This window comes from Elephas maximus, chromosome 2, assembly GCF_024166365.1.
Source record: "Elephas maximus indicus isolate mEleMax1 chromosome 2, mEleMax1 primary haplotype, whole genome shotgun sequence".
Classification (NCBI taxonomy): Eukaryota; Metazoa; Chordata; class Mammalia; order Proboscidea; family Elephantidae; genus Elephas; species Elephas maximus.
Genome location: NC_064820.1, coordinates 120,423,809 through 120,444,541, shown reverse-complemented (window position 1 = coordinate 120,444,541; position 20,733 = coordinate 120,423,809). Strand labels below are relative to the sequence as shown.

General features: G+C 36.3%; 1 protein-coding gene across 2 annotated transcripts in view; it reads right to left on the bottom strand.

The window, feature by feature from the left end:
- Nucleotides 1-962: 962 nt before the first annotated feature.
- Nucleotides 963-20,733, bottom strand: part of WDR36 (WD repeat domain 36) — a 38,900-nt gene continuing 19,129 nt past the window's right edge. For both annotated transcript variants that reach the window (XM_049871870.1, XM_049871865.1), the window contains exons 14-23: nt 20,384-20,549; nt 20,040-20,148; nt 17,880-17,959; nt 11,626-11,733; nt 10,151-10,248; nt 9,602-9,747; nt 8,307-8,426; nt 8,027-8,108; nt 5,988-6,175; nt 963-4,955 (exon numbers count right to left, since the gene is read on the bottom strand). In XM_049871870.1, coding sequence (XP_049727827.1) covers nt 4,806-4,955; nt 5,988-6,175; nt 8,027-8,108; nt 8,307-8,426; nt 9,602-9,747; nt 10,151-10,248; nt 11,626-11,733; nt 17,880-17,959; nt 20,040-20,148; nt 20,384-20,549 — 1,247 coding nt within the window. In that variant the 3' untranslated portion in view covers nt 963-4,805. The remainder of the gene's footprint in view (nt 4,956-5,987; nt 6,176-8,026; nt 8,109-8,306; nt 8,427-9,601; nt 9,748-10,150; nt 10,249-11,625; nt 11,734-17,879; nt 17,960-20,039; nt 20,149-20,383; nt 20,550-20,733) is intronic.

Sequence of the window (20,733 nt, the reverse complement as noted above, 5' to 3'; positions counted from 1 at the left end):
GGCCTCACTCTACCTGATTTCAGAACCTATTACACAGCCACAGTAGTCAAAACAGCCTGGTACTGGTACAACAACAGGCACATAGACCAATGGAACAGAATTGAGAACCCAGATATAAATCCATCCACATATGAGCAGCTGATATTTGACAAAGGCCCAGTGTCAGTTAATTGGGGAAAAGATAGTCTTTTTAACAAATGGTGCTGGCATAACTGGATATCCATTTGCAAAAAAATGAAACAGGACCCATACCTCACACCGTGCACAAAAACTAACTCGAAGTGAATCAAAGACCTAAACATAAAGACTAAAACGATAAAGATCATGGAAGAAAACATAGGGACAACCTTAGGAGCCCTAATACAAGGCATAAACAGAATACAAAACATTACTAAAAATGACGAAGAGAAACCAGATAACTGGGAGCTCCTAAAAATCAAACACCTATGCTCATCTAAAGACTTCACCAAAAGAGTAAAAAGACCACCTACAGACTGGGAAAGAATTTTCAGCTATGACATCTCTGACCAGCACCTGATCTCTAAAATTTATATAATTCTGTCAAAACTCAACCACAAAAAGACAAACAACCCAATCAAGAAGTGGGCAAAGGATATGAACACGCACTTCACTAAAGAAGATATTCAGGCAGCTAACAGATACATGAGAAAATGCTCTCGATCATTAGCCATTAGAGAAATGCAAATTAAAACTACGATGAGATTCCATCTCACTCCAACCAGGCTGGCATTAATCCAAAAAACACAAAATAATAAATGTTGGAGAGGCTGCGGAGAGAATGGAACTCTTCTACACTGCTGGTGGGAATGTAAAATGGTACAACCACTTTGGAAATCTATCTGGCGTTTTCTTAAAAAGTTAGAAATAGAACTACCATACAACCCAGAAATCCCACTCCTCGGAATATACCCTAAAGAAATAAGAGCCTTCACACAAACAGATATATGCACACCCATGTTTATTGCAGCTCTGTTTACAATAGCAAAAAGCTGGAAGCAACCAAGGTGTCCATCAATGGATGAATGGATAAATAAATTGTGGTATATTCACACAATGGAATACTACGCATCGATAAAGAACAGTGACGAATCAGTGAAACATTTCATAACATGGAGGAACCTGGAAGGCATTAGGCTGAGCGAAATTAGTCAGAGGCCAAAGGACAAATATTGTATAAGACCACTATTATAAGAGCTTGAGAAATAGTATAAACTGAGAAGAACACATACTTTTGTGGTTACGAGGGGGGAAGGAGGTAGGGTGGGAGACGGTTTTTTACTGATTAGTTAGTAGATAAGAACTGCTTTAGGTGAAGGGAAGGACAATACTCAGTACATGGAAGGTCAGCTCAACTTGACTGGACCAAAAGCAAAGAAGTTTCCGGGATAAACTGAATGCTTCAAAGGTCAGCGGAGCAAGGGCGGGGGTTTGGGGACCATGGTTTAAGGGGACTTCTAAGTCAATTGGCAAAATAATTCTATTACGAATACATCCTGCATCCCACTTTAAAATGTGGCATCTGGGGTCTTACATGCTAACAAGCGGCCATCCAAGATGCATCAATTGGTCTCAAACCACCTGGATCAAAGGAGAATGAAGAACACCAAGGTCACACAATAACTAAGAGCCCAAGAGACAGAAAGGGCCACATGAACCAGAGACCTACATCATCCTGAGACCAGAAGAACTAGTTGGTGCCCGGCCACAATTGATGACTGCCCTGACAGGGAACACAACAGAGAACCCCTGAGGGAGCAGGAGATCAGTGGGATGCAGACCCCAAATTCTCACAAAAAGACCATACTTAATGGTCTGACTGAAACTAGAGGAATCCCGGCGGTCATGGTCCCCAAACCTTCTGTTGGCCCAGGACAGGAACCATTCCCGAAGACAACTCATCAGACATGAAAGGGACAGGACAGTGGGTAGGAGAGAGATGCTGATGAAGAGTGAGCTATTTATATCAGGTGGACACTTGAGACTGTGTTGGCATCTCCTGTCTGGAGGGGGATGGGAGGATAGAGAGAGTTGGAAGCTGGCAAAAATGTCATGAGAGACTGGAAGGGCTGACTCATCAGGGGGAGAGCAAGTGGGAGTACGGAGTAAGGTGTATATAAAGTTATATGTGACAGTTTGACTTGATTTGTAAACGTTCTCTTGAAGCTCAATAAAAGTTAATTAAAAAAAAATGATTATGCAGGTCAATAAGAATGCCTTGTTTTGTTAATTTTTTATTCCAAGTACACTTGGCTCTATCTACATCATGTGATTTCACAGGATTTCTTCTTATTATTGGGTAAGTCTTATTTTTCAAAGTGATTGTAAGGCAATGTTAATCAATTATGACTTTCATTTTTTTGGACCTTCTGCACAGAATTCTCAATTCATAGTACACACTATGATTATCAGCGTAAGAACACTTTGTTTTTTACTAGGTTTTCCCCCATTTATCTTCAAGTCCTCAACTATAAACCCTAGAATATTTATTGTTCTATGTATTAACTTAGCTCACTGGGTGGCACAGTTCGTGCTTGACTACTTACCTAAAAGTTGGTGGTTTGAACCTACGAAGTGGTGCCATGAAAGGCCTGGCAATCTGCTTCCCCAAAGATTACACCCAAGAAAACCCTATGAAGCAGTTCTATTCTGTAAAGTATGGGGTTGCCATGGGCTCAAAATGACTCCATGTGAACAGGTCTGGTTTTATGTATTAATTTATATAAATGATATGGTGCTACAGAATCTTTTTTTTTTTAAGTCAACCCGTGTTTTAAGATCTACTCACATTGATGTAAAATCTGTTCTTTACTCTATGGTATTTCTTCATTTGTATATAGTACATTTTATATAACTATTTCACAAGGGGTGGTTGCTTAAGTTGCCTCCAACTCCCTGCTGCTACAAACAATGTTTCAGTGAACATCCTGGTAGTATGCATTTTTTCATGAACATTGTGACTGGCCAGAAGTGAGACTGCAGATCACAGAGTACACATCTCCTTAGCTACTCAAAGTACTGCACATCATTTTCCATTCTTACAGCCATTCGACTTCACAGTCGCGCCAACAGAGGAAGAAAAAGCAAGTTGTAGAATGATATACATGTATTTATGTAAAAAACAAACTATGCAATATATTGTTTCTTGTAGCTATATATAACAGGTATAAACATTCATAGAAAAAGATCTAGAGGAGAGCTCACAACTATTACCTCTAGGGAAACTACTGGGATTGAAGGTAGTTGTCAAAAAAGCCTTCTCTCTAAAGTTTTTACAAGTGAAAAATGTAGTCATAATTAGATGAGTAATTTAGAATTTTTAGAAAAATACACACACAAAAATTACACTTTGTATTTCTTTCGCCCTTCCTCCCTCCCTCCCTCTCTCCCTCTACTGCAATTGCACAGAAAAGGTTCTGGAAAATTACTTGCCAAAATTATACTGTAATCTATCTAAAGATACCTCCAATAAAAAGAATACACTCAACTCCTGTATTCTCATTTAAAAGAGAGAAGAAAATTCAGTTCGTGATTTATGAAGTATCAGTTTAGAGCTCTTAATATTTAGTTTTAGTTGTTTACAATCTTTACATGTACATGATTATACTGTCATATATTTAGAATACAGCATTTGGGGAAGACGGAAATTGTCTTTAGAGTTAGAACTTAAATCACTATTAACAGTGGCTTTAATAAGTCAATATTTCTACAAGGAAAACAAAATTAAGTATAAAATCATATTAGCTTATTTCCTTAGCAGTATACCAACTCTATCTTACACTCTTAAATAACATTTTAATATAAAATGCATCTGTGGTCAATGCTACGTGGGGACTGCTCCTTTTTGAGATTATTCTGCGAAACTCTTTTGTCCTAATATTGAACCAGAGTGGTATTAGTTTTCAAGTCCAACAAGTCTGTTATTTTAAGAATGATACTTCTTTTGAGTACACAAACTAAAAACTTTCCAGGGCACCATCCTTTTAAGAACTGCTTATATTTAATTCATGCATTGCTAAGTCTTGAGCCGTGAAAATAAGAGAAAATGTTTTGAAATGGGTGTGAAAGAAAAGCACAGCCAGCAATTAAAATTAAAAGATCATCAGGGAGGAAGAAACGCCCTGAAGGACAAACCTTCCAAGGAATTTGGAATTTCCCTTACCTAAAAAAAAAAAAAAAAATTTTTTTTTTTTTATCCTAGGTATCTGCCCAACCTTCTTCTAAGGTGACAACCTTCTCCTAAGGCAATCTGCCTTGGACAAGTGCCTGAACATTCCTGATGCAAGGATTTCCTTTAGAAAGGCTGCAATGGAGAGAGCACCAGGTCACTGTTAGAAAATCTAGATCTGTCACTGAGACCTGAGCAGACGTCAGCCTGCCTCCCCTTCTGCTGACGTGAGAGGGTGGTACTAGAAGAAGTCTCACCTCTCTTCCAGCTCTAAGACTCAGTGATTCATGTTTTCATCACAGGCCACTAAGGAAGGAAACACTCCTTTTCTTCATATCATGAAGCAGTCACATCATGAAAGCACTTTTATAACTATATTATGTATTAGACAACTTCAATTCAGCAATACTGAGACTCAGATAATTACTAGAGTAGATTGTTTAAATCTTCAAGACAAACGGAGCCAAGTACAATTTCATTTCAAGAAAGTATTTAGTATTTAAGGTGAAGAATCACTGACTAGTCAATAGAGCCAACGTTTTTCTCTTCATTCAATCTTGGAAAACAAAATATGAGTTAAATTGTATCTATTTAACATTAAAGTCCCTTAAATTTATTTTTATAACAAAGCACTTTTTATGTAATTTAGAACACACAAGCTTTGATTGAAGAGTGACTGTAAACGGATCCAGTTTTCTTCCACTTGTGACGACAACTTTGTCAATTCTTCTAAGAGCACTGGCTCTGAAGGAAGCATTTTAAGGTGTAACTGAAAAGAAAAATATGATAGTTGAACAGTTAATTTAAGGAAATTATATTTTTGTCTACTCTGGATTGAAATTTTTTACCAAGGAACCTCAGGAGGTACTATCTGAATTTTTTTCCTTAAACACTAGTTTATTACTATGTGCCATTTTTCTCTCTGTTATCATCATGAGCTCTTTTATGGTAGTATCACTTCCTTAATAGTACTAAGTGTCTTACTTTCCTCCACCTACAGACAGTCCTGATGTGCACCCAGAAGTCCTCGCTCTACATCCGTAGTTCTGTGCGTCTGTAAGTCTCTCCCTTCGTTGTAACACACTAGAGTGAATTGCACATAGGCTCTTTGCTATATTTTCTAAAGATTTAAGAAATTCATGTTCGGGGCCTATGGAAATTCGGGAAAGGCTACAGAAACAATTTGTGGTATTTCCATTTTGAAAGCGTACATGCTAACATCTAAATAGCTACCCTGTTAATAATTACATCATGTGAAACCTCATAGTAGGTATTAATGGTATAGACGAAGAATTCTGTTTTCACTAAAATCAGCATCATTTTCCGGATCATCTACGTCCTTCAACATGTTCAGCCACTGAAGTGGACCCTCAAAACATGAGTTCTCTATAATAATAATCATAAAATTTGTTAATTCTGTTATTGTCAAAATCACTTGAAAGTCCAACAAGTTTAAATATTTTTATTTTACCAGTACCAAACAAAAACACAATTTGACTTATTCTTCATGAACATAGAAAAACTTCCAAAATGTAACTACTTAAAGCAGTACTGTCCAATATGGTAGTTACTAGCTACATGTGATTATTCAGACTTAAATTAATTAAAATTCAATGAAATTAAAAATTCAGTTTCTCGGTCATGCGAGTCATATTTCAAGCACTCAGTAGCCACATGTGGCTTGTGGCTACTGTGCTGGACAGTCAGATACAGAACACTTCCATCTTCAAAGAAAATTCCACTAGTCAACCCTGCTATAAAGGCAGGCATCCTGGAGAGTACTGTCTTACACCAGACTTACCTTTAGAAACAATGACAGGTAGGCTTGGGCTAAGTCAAAATCACACTTTCTGTCCAACATCATCCCGACCATTTTCAAGAAGCTCTGCATGACTTCTACAGACCCACCACAATCAGGAGACAAGCTTCGCAGCTCTGTTTCAATTCCTGATGGGCCTAATTCTTTCAGAAGACTGAGAGCAGGCTCATCTGCATTAAGTTTTAAAAAGAATCCAGTTATTACCTACAATTACTTTACTTAGGAAACTACAGTTTTATAGCATAGGAAATTCTTTCCACGGGTTAATTTTCTCATGTAGTAGTAGTATAAACCAAGAAATTAGTATACATAATGACAGCAACAATAAAAAATAATAAAAGCACTAAATATTTTTTGTTTTCAGTAATTTTTCTTTCTGTTGTTAAGGCTATTAAAGAAAATCTAATTAATGCCTACCAAGAGAAACTTTAAAATGCTCAAAAATCAACTGCAGCAAATCTTAACATAATAAGAAGGCCACAAAGGTACACAGCCAACTATTAATAGTGGTTACCTCTGGGAATAAGATGAGTAGTGGAGTTTCTTTTTCCTCCTTTTTTATTGTTATAAAAATTATAACCACATGATCATTAAGAAATACTAACAATACAGAAATATATAAGAGAGGAAAGATTCCACCCTTTATTCTTACTCATTCTAAATCTACTTCTTCTCCCTGGAAGTAAACACTGTTGTTTCATATGCCTCCTACGGAAACATACTCCACTCACTTACAACCATTTTTATATATGAGGCCTTTGACATTACAATGGCAATAACTAAGGTTGTAGCTTTTTGAAAAGGAACAATGCCAACAGCAAAAGTCTAATAAATTTTATTTTCTGTCCCTCAGTTATACTGCACAATAGAGCTTTTTTTTCTGTCACTCCATAAATATAACAAGTTACTTCCTGTTATGATTTGGCTTTATTTTAGTCATCTATAAAGGCCTAAGAAATAAAAAAAAAAACCAAACCCGTTGCTACCGAGTCAATTCCAACTCATAGCAACACTTTAGGACAGAGTAGAACTGCCCTACAGGGTTTCCAAGGAGCGCCTAGTGGATTCGAACTGCCGCGTTTTTGGTTAGTTAGCTGCCGTAGCTCTTAACAGCAATGCCACCCGGGTCTCCCAAAGGCCTGTCAGTACCATTCTTTGGCTTTCTCCAATGTGGTAAGAAAACAAAACCATTTAGATCATAAAGCAATGGGATAAGTGAATTTTCTCAGGATTGTGACTGCGGTTTTCTTAACTGCTTATAATTCTAATTGTTCATCATTACTAGCTACAGGCTGTAGCCTTCAAAATTTAGGCTTATTGACACACTCAATAAATAAAAGGATAACTTGGGAATATTTGAAATTGCCTAAAAGTCTCTATTGTGTTGCAAATTATATTTGTAAACAAAAACAAAAGGCTTGTAAGTTATCTGCTACAGAAATGAGACAACAAAATTTTACATTTGACTCACATCAAGAAAGACCATCTCATTATTATAGACAAGTAATGTCAGTGTGTAAAAAAAAAACCCAGTGCTGTCGAGTCGATTGCGACTCATAGTGACCCAATAGGACAGTCAGTGTGTGTCCATCTTCAAATACCAAAAAGTTCTAATTTTCCACAGAGAATGTATGAAAGGTTCTCAGATTATTAGAATACCAATATTATTTGATTTTAGTGTCAACTCATTTAATATTGCAAAAACTAAAATTCTTCAGATTAGAATCAAAATTTCAATCCTTTTAAGTTTTACTAACCTCTTTAGTTAAGAAGGAAACCCTGGTGGCATACTGGTTAAGTGGTACGGCTGCTAACCAAGAAGTCAACTGTTTGAATCCGCCAGGCGCTCCTTGGAAACTCTATGGGGCAGCTCTACTCTGCCATATAGGGTTGCTATGAGTTGGAATTGACTCGATGGCACGGGGTGTTTAGTTGAGAAATCCTGCTAATATTTAATTTCTCTTCATATATAGTAAAACAAACAGAAGATACTTGTCAGAATACTTTATAATTTAACTTACATATATTATTTACCAGTCCTTCTTCAAGTTTCAAGCAGAACTCTGATTTTTGAGCCAAAATTCCAAGGTTAACCACTTTAGACTTAAATAAAAAGAAATACACATTATTCAAAGAACACAAGTATAACAAAAAATGCATAGCTTATAATTAAAAGCTATCCTTAATTTACTCTCTATCTGTAAAATTAGGTCTTGGTAAAGAATTACAAAAGTACAACACATAGAACACAGACATACACACACACCCCATATACTCAGAACCCTCCAATTTGGCGTTTACCTGCCGGGGATTATTATTCTGTTCAGGTACAGCATATCTGGGTACAAGGCCAGGAACTGTTGGAATAAAAAATGGTGCTGATTCTGGTGCTTTGGGTGGTTCCTTTGGTTTATTCTTTTTCTGATTAAGAGAAAATGAAAAAGTGAAAGAAAGAAAAAAAAAAAAGCCAGTGAGCAATTATGTTACCAACAGTTTCTAATATTTAATTCCAAAGCAATTCTAAAACAAAGGCCAAAAAGTAAAAAAGGAATCACACCTTTTCAGATTGGAATGCTAAAATAAAATTCCACTCTGATCGGTACCCCAGTACCCTTATCCCAGGCTTCCCAGAGCAGACCTCCAGCACCTTGCTGATGAGGCAGAATTGTTACTCCCCATAATACACATTGAAATCCTGGCCCCTATACCTGTAAATATAGAGGTCCCTGGTTGGCACAAATCATTTGGGCTCAACTACTAACTTAAAGATTGGCAGTTCAAACCCACTCAGCAGCCCATAGGAAGAAAGGCCTGGCAATCTGCTTCTGTAAAGATTACAGCCACAAAAACCCCAGAGCAGTACTACTCTGGAACACATGAGGTCACCATAAGTTGGCATCAATTCACTGGCAACAGGTTTGGTTTGTTTTTAGTTCATATAAACTGAAGTGCCTGGCCCTGACACAACAAGCTCTAAAAATCTTCTTGTACTTGACAGGGTAGGTTGTGGGACGAGAAGTTAACCACAGCTTCATGAAAGTCCACTGAAAACTTCCCTGGTCCTCAAATGCCTAACCCACCACCAAAACCCAGCGCCCTCGAGTCGATTCCGACTCACAGCGACCCTACAGGACGGAGTAGAACTGCCCACTGAGTTTCCAAGGAGCGCCTGGCAGATTCGAACTGCCGACCCTTTGGTTAACAGCTGTAGCACTTAACTGCTACGCTACCAGCACTATGCCTAGCACTAGAAATATCACACATTAACATGGCAGTTTTTGTTTCAGAAGCTAAAAAAGTAACTTATTTAGGCTGAATTTAAATAGCATCAGCTTCTAATAGCTCTGTAGCTGCAGGATGAACTTCTACCACATTCTAAGGTTTGCCGAGCGCTCTCCAAGTATATATACATAATAGAGTGAAAAATCCCATGAGATTAAATGACATTCAGTTACGTGACTTTTTCTTTGGTGCCTCAGGCATTAACTGGTATCCCTAAGTCCGTCAAAGTAGGGGAAGCTATTGCTAAAAAAAAAAAAAAAAAGTTTCTGCAATGTGTCTTTAGGGGCCCAAATTTAAGTGTACCGTAGTATTACCTTAATAACATCAAGATTAAGAAGGTTTTTCCACCGTGATTCAGGGAGGAGGGACAGAGTCACCAATTGCTCATTCAACTGTTCTGGTGAGTCATATGCTACCATTTCATCACTTGGTTCTGTGGTTTCTTCTGACAATTCCATATCTTAAAATAAAAATTTTTCAGGTAAACAAATTAATGCAAAGTGAGATTTTAATCATATAAAAGTCATTTGTCACTCCAAATCCACTGGTATTTTATAATGTGTTTACTTGTTACAGTCTCGTAAGCTCCCCACTTTTTTCCTCATCCCTGTTTTCCTTATTTTCTCAGATTAGTCACTACTCCCAACTAAAAATTCAAAGCATCCCTCTACTGTTGTACTATTTGATTTTACACCACATCAATTATATTTTTCATAAACTCATGAAGTCATCCAAAATATTCCTTATCAGTTAAAAAATACACTTTGACAAATGCACTGAACTTTGCCTGCAGCAGCAACAGTGCCTATATTACATTCCACATAGTAACACCTCAAAAATTATTTTACTATTTTGTGATTTACCTTGGTTTTGACAAGTACCAGGAAGCATCACTACTGAAGGGACATAATCTGTAGGAAGTGGCCGTAAGGAAACAATTGAATATAGGGATACATTGGACCTAAGAAATCAAAACAACACAAGTAAATATCTTAAAACTTAATAAAAAACTTTTTTTCCTCAGAGGAACTTTCATTACTAGTGATGATCCCTATAATCTTGAGACTGCCTACAGACTCCAATTAGTTATTAGTTACAAAAAAACCTCAAAGATAGATTGTCATAAATGCCTTCTTAAGAAAGTTGTACACAAACTTATTATTAATGGAATTTTTTAAAATATAGTACAAAAATGTGTTTATTTAAGAAACCAGTGGTAAAATAGTCTCCATATGTTTTCATATCTCAACTTTCATTTACAGAAATTTTAACTGAAGGAAAGATGGACTCAGAGAGTAAGTCAGAGAGAATCCATTTATCACATTCTCAGGGTTACTGACCAGTCATGGATTTCCCCTGCTCTAGAATGGCCCTCTAAGTGGCCATGTTTCTGTTATTTGACCTTGGACTCTGGCCATGGACGACTAAGCAAGATGTAGATACCTGTCCCAAACCAGGCTAATCAGATCATCTTTCCTAGACTTTCTGAATCTAGAATGGAAAATAAAAATTGGGAATCTCAGGTTCTCAGTTTCACTAACAGCAGCACTACATGGAGGAGGTCCATAGTCCTGCTGCTGAGATCTCACAGCTACTAGTCTTCTTCACTTGTGTTGATTGTTCAAGCCTCTTGGATTCTAGGAGAGTCACCTTTTTGATTACTAAGGTAATCAGAGTCTATTTCTAGTATATATAGTATTTATTTCTGTATCTTAAAAAATCTAAATATAAAATTTTGTGATTAGAAATCAATTCTTTTTCTTTCCCTAATAGGAGTTAAAATAGATGTATAAACCCAGGAAACAAACATTTTCCAGACCCATACGATGTTCCATTTAATTTGAGTGATCAGGTAAGTCTTACAGGTTTCATCATAGAAAAACTTGAAGATCACCATAAATATCTCTACATGTTTTTTTTTTCAATGGAACAAGAAATTTTAGAAAGGATTTTGACCACAGCAGGTCAAAGTTCAGAAGTGACCAACACAGGTCATAAAGTAGTAGCAGGGTAATGGCAGTAAGGCCCAGGCTTAGCTGGGCAGTTCCCAGCTGGAGCTCTATTATCACTTGTTCGCTAAGCTTAAAAAAAAAAAAAACTCACCTTTTCTTGAAATGAAAGCCAAATATGTTATCAGATGAAAATCAGTCATGTAGTTTAGAATACGCACTTAAAAGTGTATTCTAAGATGATTTCACCATCTGTGTTAACGGCGTAACTTTTTTTTAAGTAAAAAAATGAAATGGGAATTTTAGCAACTATGTTTCTCTGCCAGCCTCACTTTTCTCTAAACAGGACTGTTTTTCCCAAAACAGGACACCTGTACGAAAGAACTTACCAGAGATAAATTCCAAGGTGGTCCACGTGGGATGTGGCCAGGAAGTCTCCAGTAGGGGACATGGCAACATTGAGAGGGGCTGAGTCCAACAAAAAGCAGTCTACAAGGCTGATGAAAAAGAATTATGATGTTAAAGTATTTGAACTCTACCAAAAAAAGAAAGAAATTCGCACAAAATACTTTTGCTCAAAGAGCAAGGGATGCTGAAAATTTTCATTTGCTTTTTAAAACTACTGACTCCAGAAAGTCATCACTAACATACATAAAGCTTTGTCAACTAAGTTACTATGGGAAAATACCCTGAGTCTTAGTGAGAAAGACCTGGAACACTAAATAGGTAACAACAGGGAGAAAAGAGGAAGAAATGCTCTTTTTTCTGGAATGTCAAATTTTTGGTAGACTGACTTGGGTATGACTCTGAAGATATTTAAGGTCAGTGCCTTCCTGTTACTCCAGTGAAAACAATAAAAGGCTTAGAAGAAGAAGAAAGTAATAAGACGAACTGGCGGTAAATAAGAGTAAGAGGATGGTGAGGGAAAAAAACTTTTGAGCAACTCTACCTGTCTTTTAAGCAGATAACCATGCTATATATAAAACACATGAAAATTCAGTCTACAGAAAGTAGCTATAAAGCAACTTATAAAAACTGGTTCCACAGCTTTAAAATGCTGGTGGGGTCAAAAGGTTGGGTTGAGTGGGAGTGATGACACCCAGCTAGGAGACTCGGACCAGGCTTCACAGACAGCACAATGTTTGAGATGAATCCTACAAAAGGACGGGATTTACAACCAGATGTGGGCAGTGGAGAAGGCATTCCTGGCTGATGGAAAGGTGCAGGGTAAGGCGGGGCTGAAGCACATCTGGGTTAGGGAGGGGTGCAGTTTAGTGGAGCCACGAAGCCTAAGCATGAGGCTGCATAGAGGGTCTTGAATGCAAGCATTTCAGCTTGTTTTTATCTTACAATCAATGGAAAGTCACTACAGGCTTTAGAGCAGATAGTGGCGCAATCTTCACTTTCACAAGAACGTTTGCCATCAGAATGCAGAATACGTTTGGGCAGGAAGTACAGTGAGGTCATGGTAGCAGCTACCAAACAAGCAATGAAGATGTGAACCAGGGTGTTGGCAGGAGGCAAATGGAAAGGTCTAAACACATCCACATCCTGCCTGAAAGGCTTCTCAGGCTGGCTAACAGTGGGAACACTTTGTCATTAGTCCAGGAATACCTTCAAGAGGAGTATACGAGCTTTAATCACAACTGTTTTTACAAACCATTTTATTCACCGAAGCCAGTAAATTATCCATGGGAAAATACAGCAAAATGACTGAAACTCATGATCTACATCAAATAAAACAAATAATTTCAAGAAAAAATAACAGCAGTTAACATTTTTTCAAGTGGTCTGTGCTAGAAATCTACTGAGCACTTTTGACTGATTTAATCCTCACAACCCTGTGAAGCAGAAAACAGGCTTAATGACATTTAAAAACTTGGTCAAGGTAGAAAGCAGCCAAGCCGGAAATTTCATCCAAGTAGTCTACATTCTTAACTCTATTCAAAAAAAAAAGAAAAAACCAAACAAACCTACCACCCTGGAACTGATTCCAACTCAAAGTGATAGCGATAGTATAAAACAAAACAGAACTGCCAGAGGGGATTTTCGAGGCTGTAAAATACAGGAGTAGCCTGCCACGCCTTTCTCCCGCAAAGCAGCTGGTGGGTTCCCACCACCCACCTCTCATCCCAGCATTTAACCGTCCAGCCACTAGGGCTCCTTCTCAACCCTATAAATGCCAGTAAGGCCACTGCTGGAACTAAATGCACAACTACCAGCCTGGCAACATGTACAAAGCCAGGGGTGCTCACGCTGGTGATTCAGGAGCTACACTCTGAGTAGTTCGAATATAAATGAAGACACTCCAGCGCTACCAAGGTTAAGTGGCTCGCCCCTGTGTAAATACCTCTCTCAATTTACTGAGAGCCATTAGCAATGTAAACTTTACACAATGAATGTAAAAATGGGAAGAAAAGGCTAAAATTAGGAGCACAGGATACAAACACAAACCAAAGTGGGATGAGGACAGACTGCTGCTTAACGTTCAGTCATATGGAAAAAAGAGGAGTAACCAGTCTGATTTCTGCTCGAATGGCTTCTCTTGGGCGGGGTGGGCGGGGGCAGCCATTCATTTAAGTGCCTACTATAAACTCTGGTCGTACTGGTTAAGTGTTACGGCTGCTAACCAAAGGGTTGGCAGTTCGAATCCACCAGGCGCTCCTTGGAAACTCTATGGGGTAGTTCTACTCTGTCCTACAGGGTCGCTATGAGTCGGGATCGACTCTATGGCACTGGGTTTTTTTTTTTTTTTTTTATAAGCCACAGACTCCGTTTCAAGTATTTATGTTAATTCATTTAATCTAAACAACCCAGGGTAGAAGATATCATAATTCCAATCTGTAGATGAAGATTAAACCCAAGACAGGGCAATTTCAGACCTTATATTTCTTCTTTGTCGTGATCACTATTTGTTCATCAAAAGTTTAAATATGTGAGGGGTGGAATTCCCTAATATGTTCAAGATCAATCCATTAAAGACAGACTTCATTGCATGAACAAACTCACTTTACTTGATATTATAATTATTTTGTCAAATACATTGTGCAACTTTATTTCCGCAGCTGTTGTGTGTGGGTAGACTGGCCTCCCATTATGTAAAAGCACCAAATTGAGAAAGGCAGCTTCCACAGACAGCAGATTTTTACACTGTCACATTAGTCCATAAAGCATTACATGTGCGGGCTTAATCCTAGACCTAAAACTATCATATAGTCTCCTGCTATCCCCACAAAATGAGAAGTCCCAGGTACAATTTTTCTTCTGAAAGAACATAAATAAAATTCCTATTCTAAGAGATCAGATTTTCAAGCACATACAGCTAACACTCAGAAAGTCATATTATTCTGAACAAAACGCAGGCAGTGTTTAGATGTTCTAGCTTCAAAGTGACAGAATCACCTTCCACAGCAATCTTCGAAGAGTTGGACAAAGGGACACTTCGCTTCAGTAAAAAATGAGCAAACCAATGTTCTATTCTCAGAAAACAGGGCCCAGGAATGGGACAGAACAAAATGCAAAATTGTACTAAGGCTATTTAATTTTATATGTTTCTCACTACCCAAGGAGTTCAACCTGAACTTCCAAATAAATAAAAAACAGCGAACACTGAGAACAAAAAAGGCGATGGTGGTAAAGGAGTGACAGATAAATTCAGGGATAAAAAATTTCAATTCTGCTCCTGAGTATCCTACAAATAGGAAAAAAAAAAAAAGTTGGCACTTTAAATCCATGTAATTTGTTTTATTTACACAGGTACAACTCCAGATAGGCACACCTGTACGTTTCCACATCCAAAGGTTTACTCATGAACAGTTTTACTTTTCAGGCTGTGGGGTGAGTATGTTCATCCTTTAAGTATTTAACATATTATATAAGTGATGCAACGCGTATTGAAAAGAGAACTAGGAATCTACAGAGGTTCCCATACTATGTTTAAAAAGATAGGAAGATCAAAAACCCCAACAGTTACCTATGGCTATATAATCAACTACTATATATTTAAATAATACACAACTTTTAAATGGAAAAAATGTGAAGTTATTTTAGTCTCAGGTCCTTGTATAATTTTTCTCTAATACTTTTATTTTTAATTCATGCTTCAAATATTCTAAGGACAGAGTTGCTTATATGTCTGAGGACATTATCTAAGTTTGTGAAGTTTCTATAACCTAAAAGTTCTTCCTCCCCACTGCTAATACCGATCCTCACTTCCTTATCATCTACCTGGTACATCAAGAAAATCAATCCATCCTTAGCACACACAACACAACCTGAACAAGGTTGATATCACAACTGTTGGGCAACATTTCTTTCTCTGATGCTTATCTTTTGCTCTGCCATTTATAGACTATATCACTTTGGGCAAATCACTTAACCTTTCTATGAGCCACCATTTCCCATTTGTAAAATGGAATTAAAAACAGTAATAGTACCAACATCTATTAAGACAGGAAGGAAGATGAAAAACAAAGCAAACACAGCACCTAGCAGGCATGGTAAATGTTAGCTGTAATTCGGCAGCAGCAGTTGTTTGATCCTGCTTTTCAAGCTCTTGCTCACTCCACTTAAAATCCTAACCAAAGATGTAAGGCTTTTTTCTTCAGTAAAACTATACTTTTGTCCCATCAGGTTTATTAGGCTTTCTTTTAACAATCTCTATGCGGCTTATCTCTTGTTCTTTTGTTTCAAAAATGCCCAGATTCATGCCTCTGTAATTCACTTAAAATTGTCTCAGTGTTAACCTAAAAATAAGACAATAGAGTTGAAAACCTATCACATTTAAATCTCTTCAACTTTTCACGGAAATAAGAAATTCAGCAAAACAGCTAACACGTAGTCAAAAGTTGGTGGCTCTGAATGCTACTTTCAGATCCTAATTCTTTTGTTCCAAAGATAACTTACCACTTAAAAACTACAAGTATTCTGCAAATCTAGTATTGCTGAATATTGACAGATCCCTCCTACCTAATGCGAACTAAAACTACTAAAAAGGGAAATAAAAAGGACATTATAACAATTCCATTACTTGCACAACTTTCCTACTATAAAGCAATTCAAATTATAATGCTCATTTTTAGAAAACAGCAAAAGACCAAGAAGCTACAGACCGCCAATATTTTAATGGTGTCCTTAAATGAAAGTTTTTAAATTAAGGAAGTACCAACTTTAGGCAAACTTTTTGATGCTAGAGGAGAATACAGCCAACTAATTACCTTTTGCTTTTTATGTGAAAAAGAGACAAGCCTGTGGACACAAGTCCCTAGTTATTAAAGCTACACCCTTTAGGAACACTCCTTGGCTGTGCATATTCTAAATCCAGTGTGCATGCTAGAGAGACAGGTGTGTCCCATTCCTGTGTCAAACTTGAAGGAAATGAGGGCATCAGGGTTTTTCCTTTCTAAAGGTCAAACTGTTTTCAGGTCTGAGCTTATCCCATTCCTGAGAAAGAAAGAGGAAATGCGGTGGGCAGAGTTTAGTTTAAGAATATTTCAGAGGATGAAAAAAATACCATCTTCCTTCTTATTTTTCTTACCCATCTCTTTCTTCATGGTGTGTTCCTGTTAAATTAGATGCTTTGATATTACCACCACACTTTCTTCTTTCAGACTCAATCTAAGTAATTCCATGTTAAGTGATACGATATTAGAAATACATTCATTCCTACATAAATCTTTAACAACAAAACATACATACATATATATATATATACACACATACACTTTGCAAAACTAGATAATGTGTTCTATTCAAGTTCCAGTTTAGTAACACAACCTATAGAACAGATTTCTGAAAACTGCTGGATTTTATCCAAATCCTAAGAAACACATTTTCACTGCCGTAAGGTTATCTAAAACCTCCTCTTTGAAGAATTATACGAAAGACCAAGAAGCCATACTATACAAAAAAGAAAGTTAAGGTGTTTGGCCTTATAACTAGATGCAATATGATTTAAAAAAAAAAAAAACTAGTTTACAGTCCTAAAGTCTGAGCTCTATTTTAGAGTATCAAAAAGCCCAGATGAGCTTTTTTAAGGTTTATGCAACTGACTTTGATACCTCAGTTTTACAAGAACAGAAAACAAGGAGGTTCCATTTTTCTACACAATTATCTTTTATGTCTCATCCCATGCTATTTAGAGATCAAAAACATTCCAAGAATAAAATATAGTCAGGTTAGAAAAATCCCCAAATACATTCATATTCAAAAAGCACATCATCTTTAAACCTTTAAACCCAAAAATATCCCCTGAAGTCTCCTTAAAATCAAACAATAGTTTAGGTTAACTAGTGAAAAATGTCTGCCTTCAGCCTTACGCTCTTTTAAGAACTATGGGATCAAATTGACAAGAGCTACTCCAAAGACAAAGAACCTTACGGGGCAGTGAGTTTATTTTAATCAGGGAGGACAACTCAGAAAAGGAGGGTGGGAGTGGCTGTACAACTCAAAGAATGTAATCACTGTCACTGAATTAATTGTACAAGGAGAAAGTGCTGAATTGGTATATGTTTAGCTGCATATATTCTAAACAACAAAATAACATTTTTTTAAAAAGCACATAGTCCATTAAGTATAGATAAAAACCACAAGCAACGATACTGAGAAACCTTCTGAGAGGTTAGCGATTTAAAAATAAACTCACCACCCAGATGGAAGATCCCAAGTCTTAATAGAGCAATCCATCGAAGCACTTATTAACCAACGACCATCAGGACTGAAAGCCTTTAAATTATTAAAAAAAAAAGAAAAAAAGTATAACATATATGTCAAAATAGCTACATATATCAATTATAGCCTAAAGAATAGAAGAAATGAAAAGATGAGACTTACTGAAAAACTAAGAAATCTGACTGAGTACAATTTAGACTGTAATTTAGACTGCTTTATTTTATATAAAAGAAAACATCATGCTTTACATACCACTGATTTGAAATCTGGATGAGGATTAAGATTTTACATAAATTAGAAAAAGTTTAAAAAGATTACCATGCCAATTTTTAATTTGCATCCTATAATCTTTTTATTTAGAGACAATTAGCAAATTATATTCCACTACAAATTATTTTTAACATTAAAAATGCTATTCTGAGAACATATAATTAGAAACATTTTGTTAGACTAATTTTAGTTACAAAATATTTGTGAAAGCAATAAAAGCTATATTCCATTGAAAAGTCTATATATTATACTGGCTTTCTAAGAATTAACTCAAACCAATACAGTTTTGAGGATAGAAAATGCAGATTCTCTTAAAATATTAAGGTTACTAAATAAGAAGTCCTCTTATTTATAGCTTCAGTTAAAATCGTCTTTTCTTCCTTAACGATGTTTTATGTCTAAGATATAATTAAAAAATCACTATAATCAGAAAGGAAGTTTTAAAAATTTAAAATAGTGATCCATTCATATTACTTAAAGAAGTTATACCCTTTATATATCTATAAAAACGAAGAAATAATAGCTCTACTTGTCTGCAGCACATAGTGTTATGAGGCTTAAATGAGGACAGATGTGAAAGACACACCAAACCTTTAAGGTCTGTAATGGCAGAAGGCTGTTGACCCAAGAGTCTAAACACACCATGAGCGTTATGATCACCCATATCAGCAATCATGATATTGAAATATGTGAACACTAATTTGTTCATTAGGCTGCTGTGAATATCGTGAAAACTCAAATCTCAAGGTACCAAAAACTCATTTCAGAAGGGTGGTGCTGCCAGTGAAGGATGGTAAAAAATGACTCTGAGAAGTAAAGTCATGTTATAAATGCTCATAGACTTAAATGACCAACAGTAATGAATTACTCAGTAGGACAGACTCCAGACAAACAGGTTGAAAGTATAAAAAGGAAAGAAATAGGAAGAGCAAGTTGACAATGACAGATGTTTTCAAAAATGCTATTTCATCACAACTTACCCCCATTCCCACCCACATTTCCACAGATGCCATCACAATAAATCCTTTGATGGTTAATTCTGCCAATCTCCAATCTGCAGAGCAACACAATTTTTTGACCGATTCTTTCTTCCATTTTAAAGGAAAAGGGTATGCCCTGCCCATTTCTGGTTTTTGGTGTGAGGACTGATAAGTAAAATGTAGCACTTAGGAGTTAGAATTTTATTTTTATTTTTTCTATTTTCAAGTAAATCAAGATATCTACAAAATGAGAACAGGTATTTAATATAGTTCTCAACTGATCGATTTAGTTTTTTTTAATGAAACATATACTTTTAAAACTTTTTGCCATTCCGTACGTTCCACTTTAACAACCTAATAGCAAAAATATAAACTCTTTTGGAGCTAAGATATACAAACTCAAGAAATGACACTAAATTAGAACAAATCAAGTACGGATATTCCAGGTAAATTAAAAACCCACCGCCATCGAGTCGATAATCTCCTATTACTACCCTCTATGTATGCACAAAAAGAGAAAATAAGCTCTCTCGGCATACTTTAATATTAACTAAAAGCTGACATATGTAGGTATCAATGGATCATTCATTCTGCAAAGTATATTTTGGCCTTGTTTAGAGTTTAAGAGAAAAAGATGAACTGTAGGATTTATGCTATTAATCTGATGGCATCAACTCTGAGAAATATTAAACTTTGAATTTTAAATTTTCCTTAAAAAAAAATCTCTCCTTTTAAAATTAGCCTCCAAATTACATATTTTTTAAATTGTAAATGATATATTTAAGGCTATTAAAGGATAAGAGTTTTAATTATCTGGACATTTTAAACCCTAATAAAATCAGAAATGAGTCAAGTTTTGTTTAAATATCTGAAGTTTTTTTTACCATGTCATTTATTTGGCCTTGGTGTCCAGAAAACTCTCTGACAACCTTTCTAGTTTCTATGTCCAGAACACTGATGGAGAAGTCATCCAAGGCGAGTCCCAGAATGCCACTAGCAAGAAAAACACACGAGTTTCAATAAACAAAAAAATCCTAAAATCAATCTCACATGCACTTTAATTTTGATAAATATACCTTGGGGGAATTATGCAACATACTATTCTTTATTGGAACAATCTGGTTTTTTTCCCACTTGGTGAATTACGTAGTTTACTTAAATTAAGAACTTTTACCTAAAACATCAAGAAGAAAATCTATCATCATTATCATTAAAAGAAAATGTTTACCTGTCCCTATGTAGCAGCATCATATTTGGAGATGAATCGAGGCTCACAGAATGGATTAAAATCTTGTTTTTAAAGTTCCAGAATTTGAGTAATCCTTCACTACCAGCTGTAACTGTTAACTGGTTTAATCCATCCACTGCAACACCTCTAACAGATCCTTTATGAGCTTTAAAGTGTACGTTGAAAGAAAGAAAAAAAAAAATCAAATTGGCGTGTCTTTCTCAATGGTATACAAATAACAATTTCTTTATCCAAATATCTAGGCTCCCACTACTTATATCTCCCAAAACCCTGTAATTAATCTGGATTTTTGAGACAGGGAGAGGATTCTTAATTATTATATGCTCAGG